Source organism: Scyliorhinus torazame, chromosome 10, assembly GCF_047496885.1.
Source record: "Scyliorhinus torazame isolate Kashiwa2021f chromosome 10, sScyTor2.1, whole genome shotgun sequence".
Lineage (NCBI taxonomy): Eukaryota > Metazoa > Chordata > Chondrichthyes > Carcharhiniformes > Scyliorhinidae > Scyliorhinus > Scyliorhinus torazame.
Genome location: NC_092716.1, coordinates 134,278,376 through 134,304,668, shown reverse-complemented (window position 1 = coordinate 134,304,668; position 26,293 = coordinate 134,278,376). Strand labels below are relative to the sequence as shown.

The window sequence follows — 26,293 nt, the reverse complement described above, 5'->3', positions numbered from 1 at the left end:
AGGTAGCCAGGCAGGTGGGGGAGGGGAAAGGGTCCAGGCAGGTGGGGGAGGGGAAGGGAGCCAGGTAGGTGGGGGAGGGGAAGGGAGCCAGGCAGGTGAGGGCGGGTAAGGGGTCCAGGCAGGTGGGGGAGTGGAAGGGAGCCAGGCAGGTGGGGGAGGGTAAGGGGCCCAGGCAGGTGGGGGAGGTTAAGGGGTCCAAGCAGGTGGGGGAGGGGGAGGGAAAGGGAGCCAAGCAGGTGGGAGGAGGGTAAGGGGGCCAAGCAGGTGGGAGGAGTGTAAGGGAGCCAGGCAGGTGTGAGGAGGGGAAGGGGGCCAGGCAGGCGGGAGGAGGGTAAGGGAGCCAGGCAGGTGTGAGGAGGGGAAGGGGACCAGGCAGGTGGGGAGAGGGGAAGGGGCCAGGCAAGTGTGGTGGGGGGAGGTGGCCTGGCAAGTGGGGGAGGGGGAGGGGGCAGGCAGGTGGGGGAGGGGGCCAGGCAAGTGGAGGAGGGGGTCTGGCAAGTGGGGAGGGGAGGGGGAGGTGGAGGGGAGGGGGAGGTGGAGGGGGGGGGGGGGAGGGGGAGGGGAGGGGAGGGGGGCCAGTCAAGTGGGGGAGGAGGCCTGGCAAGTGGGAGGAGGGTAAGGGGCCAGGCAGGTGGGAGGAGGGTAAGGGGCCAGGCAAGTGTGGTGGGGAGGAGGCCTGGCAAGTGGGGGAGGGGGAGGGGGCCAGGCAGGTGGGGGAGGGGGCCAGGAAGGTGGGGGAGGGGGCCAGGCAGGTGGGGGAGGGGCCTGGCAAGTGGGGGAGGGGGAGGGGGCCAGGCAGGTGGGAGGAGGGTAAGGGGCCAGGCAGGTGGGAGGAGGGTAAGGGGCCAGGCAAGTGTGGGGGGGGGGAGGTGGCCTGGCAAGTGGTGGAGGGGGGCAGGCAGGTGGGGGTGGGGGGCAGGCAGGTGGGGGAGGGGGCCAGGCAAGTGGGGGAGGGGAGGGGTCTGGCAAGTGGGGGAGTGGAAGGGGAGGGGAGGGGGAGGGGGGCAGGCAAGTGGGGGAGGGGGCCTGGCAAGTGGGGGAGGGGGCCTGGCAAGTGGGGGAGGGGGCCAGGCAAGTGGAGGAGGGTAAGGGGCCAGGCAAGTGGGGGGGGGGGGGAGGGGCCAGGCAAGTGGGGGGGGTGGCCTGGCAAGTGGGGGAGGGAGAGGGGGGCAGGCAGGTGGGGGAGAGGGCCAGGCAAGTGGTGGAGTGGAGGGGGTCTGGCAAGTGAGGGAGGGGGAGGGGGAGGGGGCCAGGCAAGTGGGGGAGGGGGAGGGGGCCTGGCAAGTGGTGGAGGGGGCCTGGAAAGTGGGGAGGGGAGGGGATCTGGCAAGTGGGGGAGGGGGCCAGGCAGGTGGGAGGAGGGTAAGGGGGGCAGGCAGATGGGAGAGGGGGCCAGGCAGGTGGGAGGAGGGTAAGTATGCCAGGCAGGTGAAGGGAGGGAAAGGGGGCCAGGCAGGTGGGAGGAGGGTAAGGGGCCAGACAAGTGGGGGAGGGGGAGGGGGCCTGGCAAGTGGGGGAGGGGGAAGGGGCAGGCAGGTTGGGGAGGGGGCCAGGCAAGTGGGGGAGGGGGAGGGGACCACGCAGGTGGGGAAGGGGGCCAGGCAGTTGGGGAGGGGGCCTGGCAAGTGGGGGAGGGGGAGGGGGCCAGGCAGGTTGGAGGAGGGTGAGGGGGCCAGGCAGGTGGGAGAGGGCGCCAGGCAGGTGGAGAAGAGAACCAGGCAGTGCCGGAGACATGCAAGGAATCGACTACATCAGCCAGCAGACCAAGCAAGCCATTTGAAATGTTACCAGGAATGAACTTGGGCAGAGAGCGAGTCCTGCGAAGAGCCCAGGGCCACTTGTAGACCCAGTTGTACAGACTATCTCACATGGTGAGAGAGTGGGAACCATCTGTTCCAAAGATAAGTCTTACAACACCAGGTTAAAGTCCAACAGGTTTGTTTCGATGTCACTAGCTTTCGGAGCGCTGCTCCTGCCTCAGGTGAGCTCCTTCCTTTCACCTGAGGAAGGAGCAGCGCTCCGAAAGCTAGTGACATCGAAACAAACCTGTTGGACTTTAACCTGGTGTTGTAAGACTTCGTACTGTGCTCATCCCAGTCCAACGCCGGCATCTCCACATCAAAGATAAGTCTGTCTGTAGACAGGTGTGAAAATGACTGGTCTCAGCATTCAGAGTGTTTACAAATTCTTTGACCTTCTGTTGATTCTGAGTCAGGCTGTTCCAGTAGCACTGAAATTCAGAGTTCGTCCTGGCAGCCACCAATAATGTTATATGAGACAGCAAGCTTGTCGCTATCTGTTAGCATTCGTCAGAAAATCCTGACCATTCTACACTCGAGTTTCTCTGCCCACCCACTGGTTCTCACCATAGACTGGTTGTGAACTCCCATTCATTTCTCCAGATAGCTTGAGGATCAGGAGGTCAGAGACGGCAACCTCAGAGAAAGGCCTTTTAACTGGAGTTGGCCCTGGACCTGGAATGAGTCATATGTTGGCCTAGGCCTGGGGGTTTACATCTGGGGAGGGGCCTGGGCCTGGAGAGAGGCCTGCACCCGGAGAGGGGCCTCCATGAGCAGAGGCCTGGGTCTGGCGTGAGGCCTGAGTCTGGAGGGAGCTCTGCAGCTACAGAGCCTGGACTTTGAAGCCGACACTTGGAACAGAGCCAAAGCTGTTTGGAGAAATGCATTTGTGCACCTTGACTTACCATAATCATGTGACCATTGAGATCATCTTGGGTAAAGGCTTTGGACAGAAGCTATTTTTACCCACAACATGAACCATGATGTAAGGAGTGTACAGCTGAATTTGAGTGGATTTTGATAGCTGTAAGAGAGCCAGCTGCTGTAAGAATCATTAAAAGTTCAGTCTGTAACTTTGTAAAGGGCATTGATTGCCGGTTGCATCAATATGGCTTTCCAGAACCAGCTTATAAGGAGATGAAGGGTGGTTTGAGAACAAGTTGGAAATTATACCAGTCTCAAAGGCAGAAATATGGAATTGCCCAAGAGCTAAACAAGAAACCTGATTTTCAGTACTGGGGAAAGAGTGTTTTTAATACATTTATGGGACATGGGCGTCTCAGGCTGTGCCAGCATTTATTATCCATATCTAATTGCCCTTGAGGGAGTAGTTAAGAGTCAACCACATTGCTGTGGGTCTGGAGTCACATGTAGGCCAGATTTCCTTCCAGAAAGGACATCAGTGAACCAAATGGTTTTGCAACAATCGTCATCATTAGACGTTTAATTCCAGATTTTTATTGAATTCAAATTTCTCCATCTGCAGTGGTGAGATTTGAACCTGGATCCCTAGAGCATTACTCTTTGTCTCAGTTTACTAGTCCAGTGACAATACCACTACTCCACTGCCTCCCAAGCTTTACTGGTCATTGAGGAGAAGAATAGCCAGTCTTGTGAAATGTTGGAGGCCATGAAAACCCACTTTGAGCCCTCATTAACATTATTTATAAATGCTACATGTTCAACACTAGGGATGCGATCGACTGGCCAGGGCTCGCCCGATCAGGAGCGTGGCGTGGCCGATGGATACTGGGAGAAGCCTCTACCCAAATCTTCAGGGAGGCCTAGCCAGGCGCCATTCAATACTGATGTACACAAACGTGGACCAGGCGGAACTGCACCCAGGGGTCTCCTAGACCATCATAGGCCTCTGAGTGGTCAGGTACAGGGTAGAGTGGCCCCTGGCTCTCCCCCTGGAACGTGGTCACTTTGGCACTGGCAGGCTGGCAATGTGGCACTGCCACTCTGTAACTACCAAGGTGCCGGGTGGCACTGCAAAACCATCAGGAGCACTGCCAGGGTGGTATAGCCAGGGTGCCCGAGTGGAACTGCAAAGAGTCAGTGCCTGAGGAGGCCATGCCCATAGAATGAGGGTGGAGGAGGGATATGAAGGGTGGAGGGAGTGTGCAGGGCAGGTGAGTAGGGGCCTCTGAGACGTTAGGGGGGATGAAGGGGGGTCCTGGAAGAGGCGGGCCTGTAAGGGGTGTGGGCATGCCTGAAGAGGGGGACGAGGGACCCCATAGTGGAGTGTCCTCACATAGGGTAAAGCCCTTGTGTGTTGGGGGAGGTGACATTGCCCAAGGGTGGAGGGTGTGGGGGGCCCTCATGCACACTAAAAGATCGGGGGACCCTTTCAAAATGGCACCCCAAACTCTGAGGAGCCGGTCTGGCCAATAAGTTCAACTCCCCAGTGATGAAACTAATTCAAAGTATGGGCTAAACCAGTGAGAAACTCCCCAGGGCCTAAATAGGTGGCTAAGTCTGGTTAGATAGCGGTGGGGAACTCGCCGGCGGGAAATTCCCAGCAAAACCCGCCACAAATGATAGAGGGCGGGATTCTCTGTCAGCTGATGCCGGAATCAGGAAACGCAATTGGGCGGAGAATCGTTTTTGACACCGAAAACGTGGTTGGGGGTGGGGGGGGGGGAGGCTGTTGAACAGGGGACGGGCCATGGGATGGCTCTGGGGTGGCCCCCATGGGACTGGGGCGGTGCCCAGGCACGGACTATCATTGCCGTGGCCTGCATGACAGCCATCTTGCTATGCTCCACACTGACCACCCACCTTGGTCCCTGGTTCTGCAGAGTTATACCGACCGTATGGGTGCTCCCATCGCCACACCCCAGCCCCCACTCTCCCACCCTACCACCCCTGCATCCCACACTCCGCCATGCCTGGCCCCACAACCAGCCGTCACCAGCAGGTGGGGCATCATGCGGGCCACCAAAGGCAATGCCAACAGTAACCCGTACAGGGGAGCGCCGGACAGGGGCCGTGGAGCATACCGCTGGCAAGGGCAGGGCCAGCCGATGATACCCCTGGCAGCAGGGTTGGATGCCAGAGCCAGATGCCCTACGATGCCGAGCACCAATGGGGCCAGGGGTGTGCGGATAGGGGATGAAGGTCCACAGTGCAAACCAGGGCCACAAGTAGCCCGATGGGCCTGGTCGGCAAAGGGGGGCACGCACTATGCTAACATGTCGGCCTTTAACCCCTGCAGGCAATGGATATTGGAGTATAACCAGCAATGGTGGCCTTCCTGCTAGTCGCCGCAGCCCTGGAAAATGCACTGCAGTTGTGTGGCTGGAGCTGCTGAAGGAGGAGGAAGCTGCAGCAGCAGAGCCTGTCCTCGAGGAACTGGAGACAGGATGGAAAGCAGGCTGCCCAACGGGCAGAGAAGGATGAGTAGGAGGTGCAAAGGATGTGCCGCATCAGGCCTCGCATGTACCAGCAGTGCCCGTCATTCGAGGGCCTGCCGGACCGGGCATGCCATCGAAGATTCCGGCTGAGCACAGGGACAGTGCGACATATCTGCCAGATCATGGCGCATCTGGTACCGTGAGGGAATGGGGGAGGACACCCACTCCCGGTGGCCATCAAGGTGATGGTCGCCCTGAACTTCTGCGCCACGAGGTCCTTCCAGGTGCCGAGTGGGGAACTCTCCGGGATCTCACAGAGCCCGGAAGCCTGATAACCATCTACAAGCAAGTCAGGAGTGTAATGGAATACTCCACACTTGCCTGGATGAGTGCAGCTCCAACAACACTCAAGAAGCTCGTCACCATCCAGGACAAAGCAGTCCACTTGATTGCTCCCCCTTCCACAAACATTCAAACCCTCCACCATAAACAGTGGCAGCCGTGTGTACCATCTACAAGATGCACTACAGAAACTCACCAAGCTTGCTTCAACAACACCTGCCAAACCCACGACCACTACCATCTTGACAAGAGCAGCAGATACCTGGGAACCCCACCACCTGGAGGTTCCCCTCCAAGTTACTCACCTTCCTGACTTCAAAATATATCATTGTTCCTTCACTGTCGCTAGGGCAACATCCTGGGACTCCCTTCCTGACAGCACAGTGGGTGTACCTACACCTCAAGAACTGCAGCGGTTCAAGAAGGCAGCTCACCACCACCTTCCCAGCAATGCCCACATCCCGTCAGTGAATTTTAAACAAACATCACATTGTTCAGACAGATGGCTCTTGTACCTCTCCAAACAGCAGCTTTGTGGATTGCTCGCTGAGATCTATCAATCCGTATCCAAGCTGATGTTGCTTCAGTTTATTGGACAATGTCTTCAGGTTGTGCTCAAGTTTCTGCACTACATCAGCAGATTTCTGTAATCTCCAGAACGGAAAGCTGCATTCAAAAGGAGCAAAGAAACACTTTTCATTAACCAGAACAAAAATAACTACAACCTCTCCATTTTAATGGAAGTGGGGCGGTCAGGTGAACAGAGAAGTAGGTATTAAACATGGGGACAGAGCGAGACAGCTGGGGAAAAAGAGGGGATCTTGGTGTTAAACAGAGAGAGGGAAAAGAGAACTGGGTATTAGAGAGAGAGAGAGCATGTGAGGGAGGGGAGAGGATAACTAGGTATTAAACAGAGAGAGAGTGCAAGAGGGAAGGGAAGAAACTGGTACTAGATAAAGAGAAAGATAGTGAGAGGAGAGAAAGGGAGTGGTCTTAAAGCGAGGAGGAAGAAAGGGAAACTGGGTGTTGAACAATTATTTATTAAGTCTGCCATTATCGCCTTTCTCCTTAAAAAATAACCCTTGATTCTTCTGTCCTTGCAAACCTCTCTTTCCCCTCTAGTCCTTGAACAAGTTGTCAGCTCCCAAATCTATGTTTGAATCCCTCCAACCTGGTTCAATTCTTATCTATCTAATCATAGCCAGAAAATGACCAACAGTGATTCCTCTTCACTCTTGCACTGTTACCTCTGGTATCTCCCAAGGATCAATCCTTGGTCCAATCCAATTTCTCATCACCCCTTTGTGGTATTGTCCGAAACCACAATGCCAGGTTCCAGATATACGCTGATGACAGCCAGTTCTATTTCACCGCCACTCTCTAAACTATCAGACTGCTTATCTGACATCCAGTACTCCAAGAAGATGGCGCCGGAGCGAGGGGACTCTCTCTGCGAGCTCTCCCCAACAGATCCACTTTTTACTTAACTTATACTCGCTCTAATCTTTTAAAATTTAATTCTAATTTGGACATTCTGAATTCACCCTCGGCGTACCCAAACAGGTGCCGGAGCTTTTCACAGTAACTTCAATGGACTAGGAGCTTTTCACAGTAACTTCATTGTAGTCTTAATGTAAGCCTACTTATGACAATAAAGATTATTATTAAAACTTATTAAGTAATTCCAGCTTGCAGCACGGTGGCGCAGTGGGTTAGCACTGCAGCCTCACATTGTTGAGGCCTCAGGTCTAATCCCGGCTCTGGGTCACTGTCCATGTGGAGTTTGCATATTCTCCCCGTGTTTGCCCCACAAAGATGTGCAGGGTAGGTGGATTGGCCACACTAAATTGCCCCTTAATTGGAAAAATGAATTGGGTACTCTAAATTTATTGAAAAAAAAAGTAATTCCAGCTCAATTCAGACAGGCATTCTGAATCGTGGGTAGAGGAAGGCTGTCGAGGGTCACAGGAAGTGAAACCTAGCTATGGATCAATGTGTTGATGAGATAGCCGCATGGCACAATGAGGGAGATGGTGTAAGGAGGCCTGGAGTAACATGTACTGGGAGCTAAGGTGAAGGCCGTGCCTCAGCATTGGATTGTCGGACCCCAGCTCTGATAGAGAGGCCACAATAAGGGAAAAGACATCACAATACCTCTTCTGCCTCCTTTTTTGAAATGTGAGCTTCTTCACAAGTTTTCGATTTGTTGGTTCCTGTGGAATGTCAGGTAAAGGTTGTGCTGAGCTGTCGATTCATCAACAATCATGACAGTGATAATTCATTAATCAATGGTGCTGTTAAGTAACACGAGATATGGTTATATGGATCTTCTCGACTGTCCATAGCTTTTTTGAGTAGCTGCTTCACAATGTGGACACCTTTTCAGCAGTCCCATTGGATTGTGGATAAAGAGGACTAGAAATATGTCAAAAATCATAGCTCAGTGCAAACTCTATCCATTCACGACTGCTAAAACGTGGGTCATTGTCACTCATGACAATTTGAAATATTCCATGGCGAGCAAAAATGTCTTTGGTGTGTTTGATAACACACATAGCTGATGAGTTTGCTAGTTGTACCACTTCTGGAAAGTTAGAGAAATAGTCTATCGCTAACAGATATTCTTTCTCTGCCAGATAGAACAGATCCATTCCCATTTTCTGCCATAGAGTCGTAATGATTTCGCCCATTTGCATTGTTTTTTTTCGTTGTTTGTACTGAACCTACTGACAAGTTGCACAGTTTTCTATCATGCTCTGAATGTCTTGATTGATGACTGGCCAGTATACCGTTTCTCTAGCTCTTCGTTTGCATTTTTATATTGTTGCTAACTTTGGTTGGCTCTTAATTCGTTGCCCGTTGGGTCTTTACTGAATTTGCTCTGTTTCTATAACATTTGCTCGAGAGTCGCCAGGTATCTTTATGATACTGCCACGAGGTTCAAGTTCAAGTACTGATCAATAACTCAACACACCAGTTAGTAAGATTCAAATCAAAACACATTTATTATACACAGTAAATGACTACTCATGCATAAACTCTACTTTCTAGACTATTCTCTATCACTAAAAGGTCTATTCTTAGCTTCGGAATTGGCCCACCAGGTCAGGGGAACAAATGGCCTTTCGTTCGATTCTGAGTCTGCAGGATTCAAAAGCTGGTATGGACTAGTAGCTAGGAGCGCCTATCTCGTAGCGTGCATTGACTGGAGACTTACTTGGTTGATGCGGCAGCTTAGACAGTTCACTCTCACGGGTTGATTCGAGTTGCTGAGTGACCCTGCCAAGAAGACCGATTTGAACTTGGGGACTCTACTTTATAGTCCCCAGGGGTTTCCTGCCCTTCGGGGCAGACCCCGTACTTGGTTCCAAGTGATTGGACTGCGTTCCGATCACTTGGATCGATTTCTCCAATACTGGAGTTGTTCCCTGATCGTTGGGCGGTCCCTAAGTGTCCGTTGGCCTTCCTTTGTCTTGGCTCCTGCTGGCGCCAAGGAGTCTGGCTTGGCCTTATTCACCTTAAGTGTTTCAATTGTGCCCGGGGATCGCTCATTAATATGCAGATGGCTGCTGGTTTCAGTGCTGTCTGGGCTTTTGCAAGTTCTAATACACAGGATTTCTGCACTTGCTAGTTTTTTGCCTGTGTTGGCTGAATTTCCCTGTAGTCTTTGCGGTTCTCCATTTTAAGTCGGGAAGTGGCCAACCCAGGTGGCTACAATATGCCTAAGTGTACCTCATGAATCTTCTTTAGAATCAAGGATCATAAAGATTGTGGTATTACAATCCTGTTTTGCCTGAGCAAAAACCATTGGCTGCTCTTAGCTCTGCTCTAATGTTATAATATTTGGAACAGGATCCTTTTGGCCATACCTCAGTGACATATTTTATTATCTTCTGTAAGATTTCACCTTTGTTGGTTATGTTTCTGATTAATTTTGTCTTTATTGGACATTGGAAGGGATTCTGTCACAATATTCAGGTGTATTTGCACATCCTCATCCACACAATGTTCTTCCTTCATGTCCACAGCTCAAGAAAGTGCATCAGCTACTATGAGATGTTTTCCTGCCGTATAAATGAGATTGAAGTCGTACCTCTGTAACTTCACCATCATATGTTGTATTCTTGGTGACATCTCATTTAGGATTTTTCTTTACTATCGCCACAAGTGGTCTATGGTCAGTTTCAACTAAGAATGTCGGTAGACCATTTATGTAATCATGGAATTTGTTCGATCCATTTATCAAGCCCAAGCATTTTTTTACTATTTGAGCATATTTACGCTCAGTCATTGACCTTGAAGCATAGGCAATTGGAAGCCAATTTTTATCATTGCCTTGCTGCAATAACACCGCGCCCAACCCATCTTTCGATGCATCTGGCAATATTTTAGTCTTCTTTGTAGAGTCAAAAAATTGGAGCTGTTGTCAATGCTTCCTGTAACATTTGTCACTCATGCTCATGTCTGTCAGACCATTAGAAAATAGTATCCTTTTTGACGATTTCCCTCAAGCATGTCGCTTTTGCTGCTAGATTAGAAGTACAATTCCCTACGAAATTTATCATACCTAACATCTTGAGGACTCCTTTGTTGTCTGTTGGATGTGGCATGTTTAATATCGCTTTTAACTTTTCTTGGTCAGGTTGTATACCTCAAACAGAAAGTTTGTCTCCCAAGAATGTGATTTTTTTCGACACCAAACTAGCATTTGGCTTTATTTAACTTCAGACCCTGCGTTTTGATGCTCCTCAGCACTTTGATAAGCCTTTCATCGTGCTCTTCTCTTGTTGAGCCCCAAATGATAATATCGTCTTTGTATACTCCGATGCCTGTAATTCCTTCTACGCCGTGCTCCAATGCTCTATGGAAAATTTCATATGCTGAAATAATACCAAATGGCATTCTGAGAAAACAGTATTGCACGAATGGAGTATTAAAGAGGCACAGCTTTGAGCTCTCCTCATCTAAATTGAGTTGCCAAAAACCCTGCGATGCATCTAGTTTGTGAAAGCATGTCACTCCTGATATTTCACAGGTAATTCTTCTCTTTTCGGAACAGGATAATGCTCTCCCTTTATGTTTAAATTGAGATCTTTGGGATCCTTGCAGATTCTCAGATCATTATTCCATTTTTTTACGCAGAACATGGAGTTCACCCAATCCGTTGGTTCTTCAATCTGTTTTATCACCCCACCAGATTAGTCATTTTCTCTAGTTCATTATTTAGCTGGTACGCACCTTGGTGCATGTATGACTGGTTGCACATTCTCTTTTAACTGGATTCGATAAATGGGCTAAACAGCTGGCTTGTAATGCAGAACAATGCCAGCAGCGCGGGTTCAACTCCCGTACCGGCCTCCCCGAACAGGCCCGGAATGTGGCGACTAGGGGCTTTTCACAGTAACTTCATTGAAGCCTACTTGTGACAATAAGCAATTATTATTATTATTATTATTTTAAGTGAATGGAAAAACTCCAAATCCTTGAAATATTTCTGGAAATGCTTTCAGGATTGAATCCACTGATGTACTTTGCGTGGTTACAGCAGTCAGCACTGTATACTCTTTTTACTAATTCAACTGCTTCACATGCTTCCACTCCCAGTAATGATTCATGCTCAGCCTCTACAATGAAATACTTCAGTCTATGCACCTTATTCCTTACACTGACCTCTAGTTCGCATACTCCCAGAGTATTAATTCTTTTGCCGTTGTAATCCGTCAAAAGTACCGTTTTAATTAAAACGTGAGGTTTCATTTTCAGTTCTTGCTCATATAAGATTGGCCCTTGCTCCAGTGTCAAGTTTAACATTCATTAATGTTTTTTTAATCATCAGAGGAACTGTCGAGTTATTTCTTTGAACACTTGTATTTACATTGCTATTACTGCAAATTGTTTTGAAGCCTTGTCTGCTTGCATGCAGTTACAATGTTTATCTTCATTAGATATCTTGGGTGGGATTTCCCGATTCCCAATGGCGATTTTGTAATCAGCGATCGGGCGGAGAATCCCGTTATACGATGGAATCGGGGGTGGTGCCTTTTTTGGGACGCTCCGCCCCCTCCAAAACAGCGTAATCGAGGAGCGCGCCGCAAGCTATTGGAAGGTCCTCAGGACATCACCTGAAGGCCTTCCCCTGATGCTCCACCCCTGATGGGCTGAGGTCCCGACCATGCGGGGGACGTGTGGTCTCAGCGGTCGGGAACCCGGCATGGCAGCTGGGGACTGTGTCTAGCGTCGCCACATTCGGGTGGGAGGGGGCTTCGGCCAGGGCTGGGCCCACTGGTGGGGGGTGGCAAGGTGGTGTCTGGGGGGGGCACTATCTGGCAGGTTGGGTCCATGCATGGCTGCCGCCATGTTGTATGATGCAACCACTGCAGATCGTCGCCGTGCACATGCAATTCTCCGGCCCTTTTTGTCGTGGAGGCCGGGCATTTTACGTGGCATGGTTTCTAGCCCCACACGGGTCAGAGGAGCAGTGCTGGGGTGCCGCATCGTCGAGTTGGACTTCATTCTCCCTCAACAATCTCTCCCGAACTTTGTCATTTCTAATCCCGAACACGATTTGATCACGAATCATCGGCGCTTGCAAAGTTGCATGTCTGAGCTTTTAATCTCAAGATGTTAAGTAGCTTTGGAACGATTCACCTGCCTGCTGTGTACGTGTGTGAAAAACATACCGCTTAAACATTTATTTTTCAGTGTGCACTGCCAATCAAATTTTATCACGACGTCATCAAAGTTATTTTTAACAGCTTCATTATCGAATGTGAAGGTGTTAAAGATTTTTATCGCCTGTGGACCTGCTACAGTGAGTAGCAACTTTGTTCATCAGGCTGTGACCGAAGACCTAGAGCTGCTACGTAGAGTGTGAATTGCTGTTTAAAAGCACGCCAATTCACATCTATATTACCAGTGACTCGAATCTGGTGTGGTGTCTTCAGACCTTCCATCCTGGACTTCCATGCCTGGCAGTGCATTGAGTGATATCTGTCAGTACTCTACGTGGTTAGCAGAAATTCTTTTTCTTCTTTCTTCTCTGTTATCTTTGTCTTTTTGGATCTTCAAAACCAATCCTGGTACCTTGTTAGAGCTTCAAAACCAATCCTGGTACCATGTTATTTTCTGGAGCTAGGCCAGTCGGAATAAGTGCACTAGAGAATTTCTAGTTCGTGACTAGCCAAATGTTTATTGTTAAACAATAACGTGTAAGATAACCATAAGACGAAAATCAAAAACTACTAACTATTATTAATTAAGAGCTACTACGAATGTGACTATCCACTACGACAACTATCTCCAGATTTCCTGAGGTATCAGTGTCACATGATTGTTCTTGACTGCCATCTGCTGGTTGGAGGTCGTATGCATTACTATTTACATGATTGCTCATGCAAGGTTGCCCCATTTCTAATTCCCAGTTACCCCCTCACTCTCTAATTTTCAGTTCCACACCTCACAATCTAATTCCCAGTTACCACTCTCACTCTCTAATTCCCAGTTACCCCCTTCCCCCTCACTTTCTAATTCCCAGTTACCCCGTCACTGGCTAATTCCCAGTTAACCCCCTCACTCTCTAATTCCCAGTTACAACCTCCCCCTCACTCTCTAATTCCCAGTTACTCCTCTACCCCTCACTGTCTAATTCCCAGTTAACTCCATATCTAATTTCTAATTACTCCTCCCCCTCAGCCTCTAATTCCCAGTTAATCCTCTCTCGAATTCTTAGTTGCCCCCACCCCCTCTAGTTCCCAGTTACACCTCCTCCCCTCACTCTCTAATTCGCAGTTACCGCTCTCCCCCTCACTCTCGAATACCATTTGACTCCCTCTCTAATTCCCAGTTATCCCTCTTTCCCTCGCTCACTAATTCCTACTTAACCCACTCTCTGATTCCCAGGAAATTCCACGGTATAATTCCCAGTTACCCCCCTCACTCTCTAATTCTCAGTTACCCTCCTCCCCCTCACACTCTGATTCCCAGTTACCTCCTCTCTCTCTAATTCTCAGTTACCCTCCTCCCCCTCACACTCTGATTCCCAGTTACTCCCCACACTCTCTAATTCCCAATTAACACCCTCACTCTCTAATTCCCAATTACTCCCCTTCCCCCTCACACTCTAATTCCCAGTTACCCCCCTGAATCTCTAATTCCCAGATACCCACTGCACTCTCTAATTCCCAGTTACGCCCTCTACCTCAGTCTCCAATTCCCAGTTAGCCCTCTCTCCCTAATTCCCAGTTACCCTTGTACCCCCTCACTCTCCAATTCCCAGTTACTCCTCTTGCTCTCTAATTCCCTTCTCACACTCCAATTCCAAGGTACGCCGTCACTCGCTAATTCCCATTTAGCCCCCTCACTCTTTAATTCCCAGTTACCTCCCTCCCCCTCTCACTCTCGAATTCCCAGTTACTCCTCTTGCTCTCTAATTCCATGCACCTCCCCACTCTTTAACCCCAGTTACTCCCCTCTCATTCTAATTTCCAGTTATCCCCATCACTCTTTAATTCCGTTACCCCCTCTTTCTCTTCCATTCCCAGTTAATAATAATAATAATCGCTTATTGTCACAAATAGGCTTCAATGAAGTTACTGTGAAAAGCCGTTAGTCACCACATTCCGCCGCCTGTTCGGGGATGCTGGTACGGGAATTGAACCCGCGCTGCTGGCCTTGTTCTGCATTACAAGCCAGCTGTTTAGCCCACTGTGCTAAACCAACCCCTATCTCCCTCACCAGTTATCTCCCTCACTCTTTAATTCCCAGTTAGGCCTCTCCCCCTCATGCTCTAACTCCCTATAATAATAATCTTTATTATTGTCACAAGTAGACTTACATTAACACTGCAATGAAGTTACTGTGAAAATCCCCGAGTCGCCACATTCCGGCACCTGTTCGGGTACACAGAGGGAGAATTCAGAATGTCCAATTCACCTAACAGCACGTCTTTCGGAACTTGTGGGAGGAAACCGGAGCACCCGGAGGAAACCCACACAGACACAGGGAGACCGTGCAGGCTCCTCACAGTGACCCAAGCGGGAATCAAACCTGGGACCTTGGCGCTGTGAAGCAACAGTGCTAACCACTGTGCTACATTGACGCCTCAGTCTAGGGTTCTCAGTTACCCCCCTCCCCCTTGCTCTCTAATGGGCGGTACGGTTGTTGGCCGGGTATCCACCAAGTTATCGACACAATGGTACGGTACTGCACACGGTGCAAGAGAGGGAATGTCTGTACACAATGCGGGAAGCGAACAAAATGCACACGGTGCAAACTGCTTCAGTCCCAGGTGTTGGAGAAATCTGCTCATCCAGAAGCAGAGAAGCAACCACTCTGTCAAGAAAGGAGGCAAGGGAGAGATTTCAAGCCTCCCTCTCTCTCTCTAATTTACCGTTAATCCTCCCTCTAATTCCCAGTTACTCCCTCTACCGTATCTAGGGCACAATCTACCGGCAGCATTGCGCTCAAGCGAGAGCGCGGTGGGTAGATCCTAGGCGAAGCCTCCCGCAGGCTTCCTGGCAGCCTTTGCACCTCGAGAGATCTACCCATATCTCGGGAGGCACCAGAATCAGAACTCCACCCAGAAATGGCGTGACAAAACTGCGCGCACCTAAGTAGGGTTTAAACCTACTTTAGGCGAACTTACCAGGTATCTACCAACCTCCCGGGATCTACCGACTTCCCCAGGGAGGCTGCAACTGGGCGCCGCTCAGTACTGGTCCACACAAGTGTGGACAAAGCAGGACAGCACCCGGGGAGCCTCCGAGATCATTAAGGTCCCGGCGTGGTCAGGTATAGTACAGGATGGCCCCTGGCCCTGCGGGCACCTTGGCACTGCCAGGCTGGCATCTTGGCACTGACACCTGGCACTGTGAAGGCACCCAGGTGGCACTGTCAAGCTGGCAGGAGCACGACCAGGGTGCAAGTGCAAAGATGCCTAGGTGCCAGCGTGGCACTATCAAGGGTCAGTGCCTGAGGGGGGTCACGCCCGTGAAAGGAGGATGAGGGGGGTACTATGAAGGGTGGGGTGGGTGTAGGGCAGGTAAGTAGGGGCCACTGGGAGGTTGAGGGGTAATGGGTTTGGGTCCTGGATGGGGTGGCCTGTAAGGGGATGTGGGCAGGGCAGGGGGGACCCAGGGATCCCATAGCAGAGTGTCTTCACTTGGAGTGGTGAGGATAATGCCCCTATGTGTGGAGGGGTGACACTGCCCATGGGTGGGGAGTGTGGGGGACCCACAAGCTCACTTAGGGATCAGGTCACCCAATAGGCTGATGGTGGATAGGCAATGGCAGACATGTAAAGAACACATGGATGAACTTCAACAATTGTACATCCCTGTCTGGCACAAGAGTAAGACGGGGAAGGTGGCTCAAACATGGCTAACAAGGGAAATCAGGGGTGTTGTTCAAGCCAAAGTGGAAGCATATAAATTAGCCAGAAAAAGCAGCAAGGCTGAGGACTGGGAGAAATTTGACATACAGCAGAGGACAGAGGGTTTAATTCGGAAGGGGAAAATAGAATACGAGAGTAAGCTTGAGGAAACATAAAAACTGACTGCAAAGGGTTCTAAAGATATGTAATGAGAAAAAGACTTGTGAAGACAAATGTAGGTCCCTTACAGTTAGAATCAGGTGAATTTATAATGGGCAACAAAGAGATGGCAGACCACTTGAACAAATACTTTGGATCTGTCTTGTCATGGGAGTGTACCTTTAAGAAATGGGTGTTTATCAAATAGCTGCAGTGATGTCATTGTGTGGGTGGAGCTGGGTTGAGTCTCTGGCTTTTACTTTCGTTTTGAGCTGGAAGCTGTTTTGTGGTTTTTGTTTTACTTTTGTTTTGAACTGGAAACTGTTTGTGGCGTTGTCTTATACTTTCGTTTTAGGCAGTTGAAAGCTGAATTCAGACAAGGAAGGTTCATTTTGTCTCTCTGTCTGTATGTTAAAAGGTGTCCAGATCACTTGATAATTTAAAAGTGGTAACTGTCTTGTGTAAAGAATGTATACCTACTGCTTTGTTAAAAAGGGTGTTTGGTTTATGAATGTTGTTAGGAGTATTATTAAGGGTTTCTTATAGAGTACTGTATCTGTGTGGGGTATTTGTGTTGGTAGTTGATAAAATGTTTACTGTGTGTTTATAAAATGTGAACTGAATTCATAGAATAAGCATTGTTTTGTTTAAAAATACTTAAGGACTCTGTTGCATAACACTTGGAAAGTAGGCCCTTGTGCTCCTCATAACCAAAATCTATTAAAAGTTGTAGGTCAGGTAAACTCCATGATACACTTTGGGGTTTTCTAAACCCTGGCCCATAACAGTCTTCACTAAGGAGGACACAAATAACTTTCCAGAAATACTAGGAGATAGAGGGTCTAGCAGGTAGGAGAAACTGAAGGAAATATTTATTATTCGGAATTGATGAAATTGATGGGATTAAAACCCAATAAGTTCCCAGAGCCTGATGCTCTGCATCCCGGAGTACACAAGGACGTGGCCCTGGAAATAGTAGACACATTGGTGATCATTTTCCAGCATTCTATAGACTCTGGAAAAGTTCCAATGGATTGGAGGGTAGCTGATGTAACTACACTGTCATGTTCTGTAGACTGGCCGAAGTGAATGATGAACTACAGAACATCTAGTTTAAATAATTTATTAAGAAACAACTGTGTGATAAAGACAACTAGGATGAATAAAATAATAAATTACTAACACTAATTAACTGTTGTAGAGCTACTGCAAAATACATCTATTCCCAACTCCCCAGCCACTGGGTCATGTTGTGGGTATATACTGTCACCTAATGGTCGGAGGTCGTGCATAACATTATGTACAGAATTGCTTTATGCATATCATCTCACACACACCTTTTAAAAAAGGAGGTAGAGAGAAAATGGGAAATGATAGACTGGTTAGCCTGCCATCGGTAGTGGGGGAAATGCTGGAGTCAATATTAAGAATGAAATAACTGAGCATTTGGAAAGCAGGGACAGGATCAGTCTAGATCAGCATGGATTCACTAAAGGGAAGTCATGCTTGACAAATCTTCTGGAATTTTTTGAGGATGTGACCAGTAGAGTGGACAAGGGTGAATCATTGGATGTTGTGTATCTGGACTTTCAAAAGACTCTTCACAAGGTCCCACAAATGAGAGTAGTGAGCAAAATTAAAGTTTATGGTATTGGGGGCAATGTATTGACGTGGATAGAGAACTGGTTGGCAGACAGGAAGCAGAGAGTGGGAATAAACATAATCTTATAAAATCTTTATTATTGTCACAAGTAGGCTTACATTAACAGTGCAATGAAGTTACTGTGAAAATCTATTAGTTGCCCGTGTCCTTTTCAGAGTGACAGGCAGTGACTAGTGGGGTGCCGCAGGGCTCAGTGCTGCGACCCCTGCTGTTCTCAATATACATTAATGATTTGGACAAAGGAATTGAATGCAATATCTCCAAATTTGCAGATGACGCTAAGCTGGGTGGCAATGTGTGCTGTGAGGAGGATGCAAAGAGGCTGCAGGGTGACTTGGACAGGCTGGCTGAGTGGGCAAATTCTTGGCAAATGCAATATAATGTGGGCAAATGTGAGGTTATCCACTTTGGTGGCAAAAACAGGAAGGCAGACTATTATCTGAATGGTGGAAGTTTAGGAAAAGGGGAAGTGCAATGAGACCTGGGTGTCATGGTGGAACAGCCGCTGAAGGTTGGCATGCAGGTACAGCAGGCGGTAAGGAAAGTGAATGCATGCTGTCATGCATCGCAAGAGGATTTGAGTATAGGAGTAGGGATGTCTTGCTGCAGTTATAAAGGGCCTTAGTGAGGCCGCACCTCGAGTATTATGTGCAGTTTTGGTCTCCTAGTTTGAGGAAAGATATTCTTGCTATTGAGGGTGTCCAGTGAAGGTTCACCAAACCAATTCCCGGGATGGCAGGTCTGATATATGAAGAAAGACTGAATCCACTGGGCTTGTACTCATTGGAGTTTAGAAGAATGAGAGGGGATCTCAAAGAAACATATAAAATCCTGATGGGGCTGAACCGGCTAGATGCAGGAAGAATGTTCCCGATGTTGGGGACGTCCAGACTAAGGGTCACAGCCTAAGAATAAGGGGTAAGCAATTCAGGACTGAGATGAGGAAGAACCACATCCCTCAGAGAGTTGTGAATTTGTGAAATTCTCTACCACAGAAAGCTCTTGGGGCCAGTTTGTTGAATATATTCAAGAGGGAGCAGGACGTGGCTCTTGCAGCTGAAGGGATTAAGGGGTATGGAGAGAAAGTGGGAGTGGAATACAGAATTTTCATGATCAGCCAGCGGGACCAGAATATCCTGGTAGTGTGAACAGCTGGTAAATTCCGCCGTAAGTGTCTTTTTTTTTTTTTAAATAATTTTTATTAAAGGTTTTCATAAAATATCAATAACAAAATGAGAAAGAAAAAAGAACCCAACAGGGTTAAGTACAAAACACAATCTAAAAAAGCAACCCCCCAAACCCCTCCCCCCCTGTACATAAATAATAAATTAACATTAATACCCTGACTTAACACAACAGGTGTTTACACCCCCTCAGACTCTCCAGTGTAAATAACATAAACAAAATAAAGTAAACCCCCCCCCCCCCACCCGAGCTGGTGTTGCCATTGACCAATGTCTATCGTTCTGCCAGAAAGTCTAAGAACGGTTGCCACCGCCTAAAGAACCCTTGTACCGACCCTCTCAAGGCGAATTTCACCCTCTCCAATTTAATGAACCCTGCCATATCGCTGATCCAGGATTCCACGCTTGGGGGCCTCGCATCTATCCACTGAAGGAGAATCCTTCGCCGGGCTACCAGCGACGCAAAGGCCAGAATTCCGGCCTCTTTCGCCTCCTGCACTCCCGGCTCCTCTGCCACCCCAAATATTGCGAGCCCCCATCCCGGTCTGACCCTGGATCCTACCACCCTCGACACCGTCCTCGCTACGCCCTTCCAAAATTCCTCCAGTGCTGGGCATGCCCAGAACATATGGGTGTGATTTGCTGGGCACCCTGAGCACCTAACACACCTGTCCTTGCACCCAAAGAACCAGCTCATCCTTGTCCCGGTCATGTGTGCCCTGTGCAGCACCTTAAACTGTATGAGGCTGAGCCTCGCGCACGAAGAGGAAGAGTTCATCCTCCCTAGGGCATCTGCCCACATCCCCTCTTCGATCACCTCTCCCAACTCCTTCTCCCACTTACCTTTCAACTCCACCACTGAGGCCTCCTCCTCCTCCTGCATCACCTGGTACGTTTCCGAGATCTTCCCCACTCCCACCCACCCCCCCCCCCCCTGAGAGCACCCTGTCCTGTACTGTGTGTGGCAGTAGCCGTGGGAATTCCACAACCTGCCGTCTGGAAAACGCCCTTACCTGTAAGTACCTGATGGTGTTCCCCAGGGGGAGCCCGTACTTCTCCTCCAGCTCACCCAAGCTCGCGAACTTCCCGTCCACAAACAGGTCCCCCAACTTTCATATCCCTGCCCTGTGCCACCTCAAAACCCCTCCACCTGTTCTTCCTGGGGCGAACCGGTGGTTCCCCCGTAATGGGGTCCACGCCGAGGCCCTAACTTCCCCCCCTATGCCGCCTCCACTGCCCCCAAATTTTGAGGGCCACCACCACCACCGGGCTCGTGGTATACCTCCTTGGAGGGAGCGGCAGCGACGCCGTTGCCAGCGCCCCCAGACTCGTGCCCACACAGGACGCCGTCTCCAGCCTCTTCCATGCAGCCCCCTCCCGCTCCATCACCCACTTGCGCACCATTGTCGCATTGGCGGCCCAGTAGTACCCACAGAGGCTGGGCAGCGCCAGCCCCCCATATCTCTCCTCCGCTCCAGGAACACCCTTCTCACCCTCGGAGTCCCTCGCACCCACACAAACCCCATTATACTCCTGTTAACCCGCCTGAAAAAAGCCTTCGGGATAAACACGCGGAGGCATTGGAACAGGAACAAAAACCTTGGGAGCACCGTCAATTTGATTGACTGCGTAAGTGTCTTTAGATAGCGGCAGGAAACTCACAGCAAAACCCGCCACCAATGACACTTTTCAGTTAGATCGTGCCCTTATTTTCCAGTAACCGACCCCTCCCAACTCGCTGTCACTGTCTCTTTCAGGGCTCTAATTGGCCTACTCTTCCTTTGACCAAACTGTGTTTGGTCAAAGGAATGTTCACAAGTCTTTTGGATTCCATGTTGTTAGCCACAAAACTATACTCACAATTCATGTATGTCCATTTCATTCTTTTTTTTGGAACAACTTTGTATTTTCTAGTGCTGAGTTCTGCTAAAGGGGCAGTGACCTGAAACATTAACTTCTGTTTCTCTTCGCTGTCTGACCTGAGCATTTCCAGAATTTTCAGTTTTGATTTCAGATTTCCAGCATGTGCAGTATTTTGCTATTGTATTTTCTAAATTCAGCAATCTCAAACCTTTCTTCCTGTTTAGTACCTGGCTCTCCTTTTTCCCCTGATCGCTTTTGATTCAGTATCTCTCTTTGTGCCTCAACATCTCTCATTTCAGACCATCCTGTTTCCATTCTTTTAGCCACGCTAATGGTTTTGCCTCAAACCTGTCATTCTTTTATAAAAACTCAATCTGCTTAGTGATTGTTCTGAACAGAGATAGTTTTATGTAATAAAAAGGACCATTCTGATCAAACAAAATAGCAAAGATTCAAGCGAGCAATGCACAGGAAGGGTTTATTCGTGGAGCAGAGAGGTTTTGGAGTGTTGCTTCTTACTGTAGGATGCTGGTGTCTGGGAGGGCAGACTGGGCTGCAGGGATCATACTTCCCACTTGCTGGTGGACTGTTCTGAGGCTGTCACTGACACACACTGTGTACCTCAGAGGCACCATCTCAGTGCTGGGTGGAATTCCCAGGCACAGCCACTTCCTGCTGGTAATCCCAACGTGCAACGGGACATCCTGATGAATCCGCACAGCCACGCCTAACAAAAGAGAGACACACACACACAAAGAGGAACATGTAAAAATAGATCTTGTCCTTCTCCCCTCCCCAGCGATTTCCCCCACTGGGGTAGAATAACGCTGCCCCCAGTCTCACTCCAGTAACCACTTCTCATGGGCGAGCTAAAACATACAAGTTAATGGACTACATCGGGCATCACTGCCTGTCTTCACTTGGCCTTCCAACAGGAGTCATAGATCACTAGCAGAATTCCTGGCTTACCCTGGGAAGCCCAGGGTCACTTATCACAGCCCAAAAGCCCAGGAGTCGGTCTTGCATCTCTAAACCAAGCCCACACACACCTTGGCTATTTACAACTTTGACCAGAGTGGAATATCCATATTCTCTGCCAGATTAATGGTTTGGATGCAGTGTGTTGTGTCTATAATGCATAGAAAGCTACAGGACCTACAGTCCCTAAGTACTCTTCACTCTCTCTGAGTGTGGCCTGTGTTTGATGGAAGTTACATCAGCTGTGTATGTGTGTGTGTGTGTGCCTCTTCTCTGCCCAGCCACCACCCCCACCCTCCTCTCACATTTCTCTGCGTGACATCACCTGATCACACTCTAATTCCAGTAAAGCCTTCGTTGGCAGGACTGTCTTCTGGGAATTCCAAGATGACAGATGCAGCCTGAAAGCTCATTCGAACAGAAAGCGAACACAAGAAGCTGTGATGCTACATCTTAAACATTTATATATTAGACAAGAACAAGAGCTCTATGTTATCCAAAACTCTGCTGACCGTGTCCTAACTAGTACCAACTCCCATTCCCACTGTGCGTGTTGACCTATATTGGCTCTCAGTTAAGAATTGCTTCAATTTTAAAATTCTCATCCTTGTTTACAAATCCCGCCAGGGCCTCGCCCCTCACTATCTTGGTAACCCCTCCAGCTCCACAATCCTCTGCGATTTCTTTGCTCCTCTTACTCTGGTCTCTTGAGCATCATTGATTTTAATTACTCCAACATTGGAGGCCAAGACTCTAAGCTCAGGATTTCCCTCCCTAAACCTCTCCGACTAACACTTTTTCCTTCTTTAAAACAATCCATCAAACTTCCCTCTTTCCTGACTATTTCCTTGTACAAATTGCTGCCAAGTTTTGCTTTCTAACGCTCTTTGAGAGTGTTATGTGAAAGGTGCTATATAAATACAACCTCTTGTTGTTTTTTTCTCCTCTCCTGCTGGGTACTCTGTTGCCTTTTCGCTCTCCTATTAATTTAGCTAAGCAGTTGTACTTATTCATTTAGTTGGGGCCACATTGTGAGGTGAGGGTCTTTGCAGGCAGATCCTACATCCACCAACATTCCTGCCTGATATCTATCTCCCCATTTCCCTCGCTGCTGCTCAATATAGACCAGAGTTAGGAACAGGAACCTTCCTCGACTGAGGTGCTCAGTTACATACAGGGCAGAACATTTCTCAACTGAGGCTCTACAGGGAGCTCCCCAAGCTAGTAACTTTCTAAAATAGATCACTCTACGTTGTCAAGTGGGTGTCGTCAAGGAAACCTGCTGTCCATCAGCAAGAGCTGACTGGCCCGGCTGTCATGGTTTCAGAGAAATACGATATTCCCTTGCGAGTTCTGCCTTTGCATTAAAAGCTTGATATGTTCTCTGCATCCCTGAAGACTAGCTCAATAACAAGTGTCCCAAATTAGCAGGAAGCCAGCAGACTTGTGAAGCTGCGGCTGTTGGCTAGTGTGGTGGATCCTAGCATCCATTCAGTTTGAATACCGTGTAGAAATGCAAAATATCAGGGAGCTGCACGGACAATAAGCGTGGCTCAGGTATGGGCCCCAGGAGTGTGGTATTGTGGAATCATCTCATGTGAATGTTAAGCTTAGCCCAGCTGTTGAAAGGTTCAAAGTGAAAAGTGCATGTGGTTTAACAGTTCCAATCCAATGGCTTAGCTTGTGTGGTAGCCGTTGACAGATTAAATAAAGAAACTGATGCACAATCAATTACTCTCAAGACAAAGTGATTCATAACTGAAGGCTTTAATCTGCTAGAACTCTTCCCCAGCAGCTTCGATACAGGAAGTGAAGGCTGCTGGGACGGCATCGGTTCTTATACTCCGCCCCTCAGGGCGGAGCTATGTACATCAGCCAATGGTAGTTTCCTGGGTCTAACCAATGGTCATCCACCTCTCAGGTACCGCAATACCTGGTACTACCACAGAAACCAGGAGCAATTCCTTTACCCAGAGAGTGTCGAGAATGTGGAGCTCACTGCTACGTGATCATTGAATCATAGAAGCTTCCAGCATAGAAGGAGGCCATTCTGTTTGCCGGGTTTGTGCCAGCTCTTTGAAAATACTATCCAATTTCATCCCACACCCCAGATTTTTCTCACCTTGAGCTACAAATGAATCCTCTTCAAGCAGATGCCTTTGGAAAGTTCCTACGGCAGCTGTTTGTCCAGGGAAACAGTCCTGTGTGTGAAATCATTTTTCCTTCTTTCCTCTTTGTCAATTATTTTTTAAAATCTGCCCATTTGACAGAGGAAACTATTTCTTCTGACTTGCTCTATCAAAGCCCCTCAGAATTATGAAAACTTCTGCTGCAAGTGTTTAACCTGTTAAGTACACGTAACCGACATGCACTTTCAGTATGAATGCAGGAGGCCACCGAACTCCTCAAGTCTGTTCTGCCATTCGGTAGATAGATAATGGCTGATCTATGACCTAACTTCATATATCCGCCTTTGCCCCATATAGGAACATCGGAAATGGCAAAGAATAGGCCATTCAGCCCCTTGAGCCTGATCTGCCAATCCGATCATAGCTGATCTTCCCTTCAACTCCACTTTCCCACACGATCACCACGGGCACGATCTACCCAAATGGGAACAGAGTCCCATTGCAATCGCGTTTAGCCGGGTGTTAGCCAGCACTCGGAGTGCCGAGATCCCCACACTAACAAACAGGATTCTATTCCCCTTCAGGTAGATTTGGGGCCATTTTCTGGACTGAGGAGCACCGCGTGCTGGAATTCCTCAGTGCAGAAGGTGATCGGGACGTCCGAACCTCCCCAAAGCCCCACTCACGTAAAAGGGTGTATTCAGCTACCTCCCACACCCACTGCAGCCGCACAGGGCCTGATCCCCATCGTGGGAAAAATGCCATCTTTACACCTTGGCATTGCCAACCTGGTAGTGCCACCTTGGCAGTGCCAAGCTTGCATCCAGGTGGCACTGCCAGGGTGCCAAGGTGCCCAGGTGGCATTAGCAGTGCCAGGCTGTGACCCTGCCCAGAGGGTAAGCACCTGGGAGCCTTCAATCCACTGGGAGACCCTCACAAGTGCCGTTCCATCTGGTCTCCATTTGTGGGGACCAGCTGACAAGCTCTAAACGGTGCTTGACTGAGATCTCCAAGGTGAAGGGGTTAGATCCCAACACCTTGGTTAGATTGTGGGAGTACATATTAGAGTGCAGGTTGGCTAAAAGGTGATCCACCCACAATGGGCAGGATTCACTTCACGATGTCTCTCGAGTCTTGGCGATAGATCCTGGAATAGGGGTCTCCCGGTATTTACTGGCCACATTGTGCAGCACTGCTTTTTGGGCGTAACACAGCCGGTAGATCACGCCAATATCCCTTTATGTTTTTAATATCTAGAAATCTATAAATTAGAATCTTGAATAAACACAACGACTGAGTTTCCACAGATCCCAAGGATAGAGAATTCCAAAGGTTCACCAACCTCTGGAGTGAAGAAGTTCCTCCTCATCTCAGGCCTACATGGCCTAGCCCTTATTCTGAGACTGTGTACCCTGGTTCTAGATTCACCAGCCAGGGGAACCATTCTTCCTACATCTACCCTTTTGAAGGGTAGAAATTTGTAGGTTCCATTTAGGACACCTCTCATTCTTCTAAACTCCAGAGATTACAGGTCCTGACCCCTCAGTCTCTCCTCATGGGACTATTCTGCTAACCCAGGAATCAGTCTGGTGAATCTTCGCAGCACTCTCTCTATGGCAAGTATATCTCTTCTTAGATAGAGACCAAAACTGTACACATATTCCAGATGTGGTCTCACCAAGGTTCTGTACAATTGCAGCAAGCTATCTTTACTCCAGTAAACAAATCTTCTTGCAATAAAAGCCAATGTTCCATTTGTCTTCCTAATTGCTTGCTGTACCTGTATGTTAGCTTTATAGTGACTCATGGAGAAGGACTCCCAGTTTAATTTGAACATCAACACTTTCCAGTCTCTCCCCATTACAGAAAAACTCTGCATTTCTGTTTTCCTACCAAAGTGGATACCTTCACATTTTTCCCAAGTTATACTCCATCTGTCATGTTCTTGCCCACTCACTTAGCCTGTCTAAATAAATCCCTTTGAAGCCTCTTTGCCTCATCTTCATATCTCACAATCTTACCCAGTTTTGTGTCATCAACACACTTGGAAAATTACATTCAATCCCCACATCCAAATCATTGATATAGATTATGAAATGCTGGGGCCCCAAGCACGAATCCTTGCAATACCCAACTAGACACAGCCTGCAAAAGTAAGGATGACCTGTTTATCCTACTCTCTGTTTTCTGTCTGTTAACCAATCCTCAGTCCATGTCAGTATATTAACTCGATCCTATGTGCTCTTATTTTCCTTACTACCCACTAGTCTGGGATGTTGTCAAAGGCCTTCTGAAAGTCCAGTTATATCAAATGCACGAATTCCCTCTGATCTACTCTGCTAATTAAAAAATAAATCCAACTGGTTTGTCGGACATGGGGCAGTATTCTCCATCCTACTCGCCCCATTTTTCAGTGCGGCGCGCCCCCGCCAGCAGGGAGATTCACCG

General features: G+C 48.8%; 1 protein-coding gene across 1 annotated transcript in view; it reads right to left on the bottom strand.

The window, feature by feature from the left end:
* Positions 1-26,293, bottom strand: part of LOC140430942 (SITS-binding protein) — a 256,680-nt gene that overhangs the window by 157,087 nt on the left and 73,300 nt on the right. Inside the window, exons 3-4 of the mRNA XM_072518773.1 lie at positions 21,258-21,465; positions 6,016-6,166 (exon numbers count right to left, since the gene is read on the bottom strand). Of these exons, the coding sequence (XP_072374874.1) occupies positions 6,016-6,166; positions 21,258-21,465 (359 nt within the window). The remainder of the gene's footprint in view (positions 1-6,015; positions 6,167-21,257; positions 21,466-26,293) is intronic.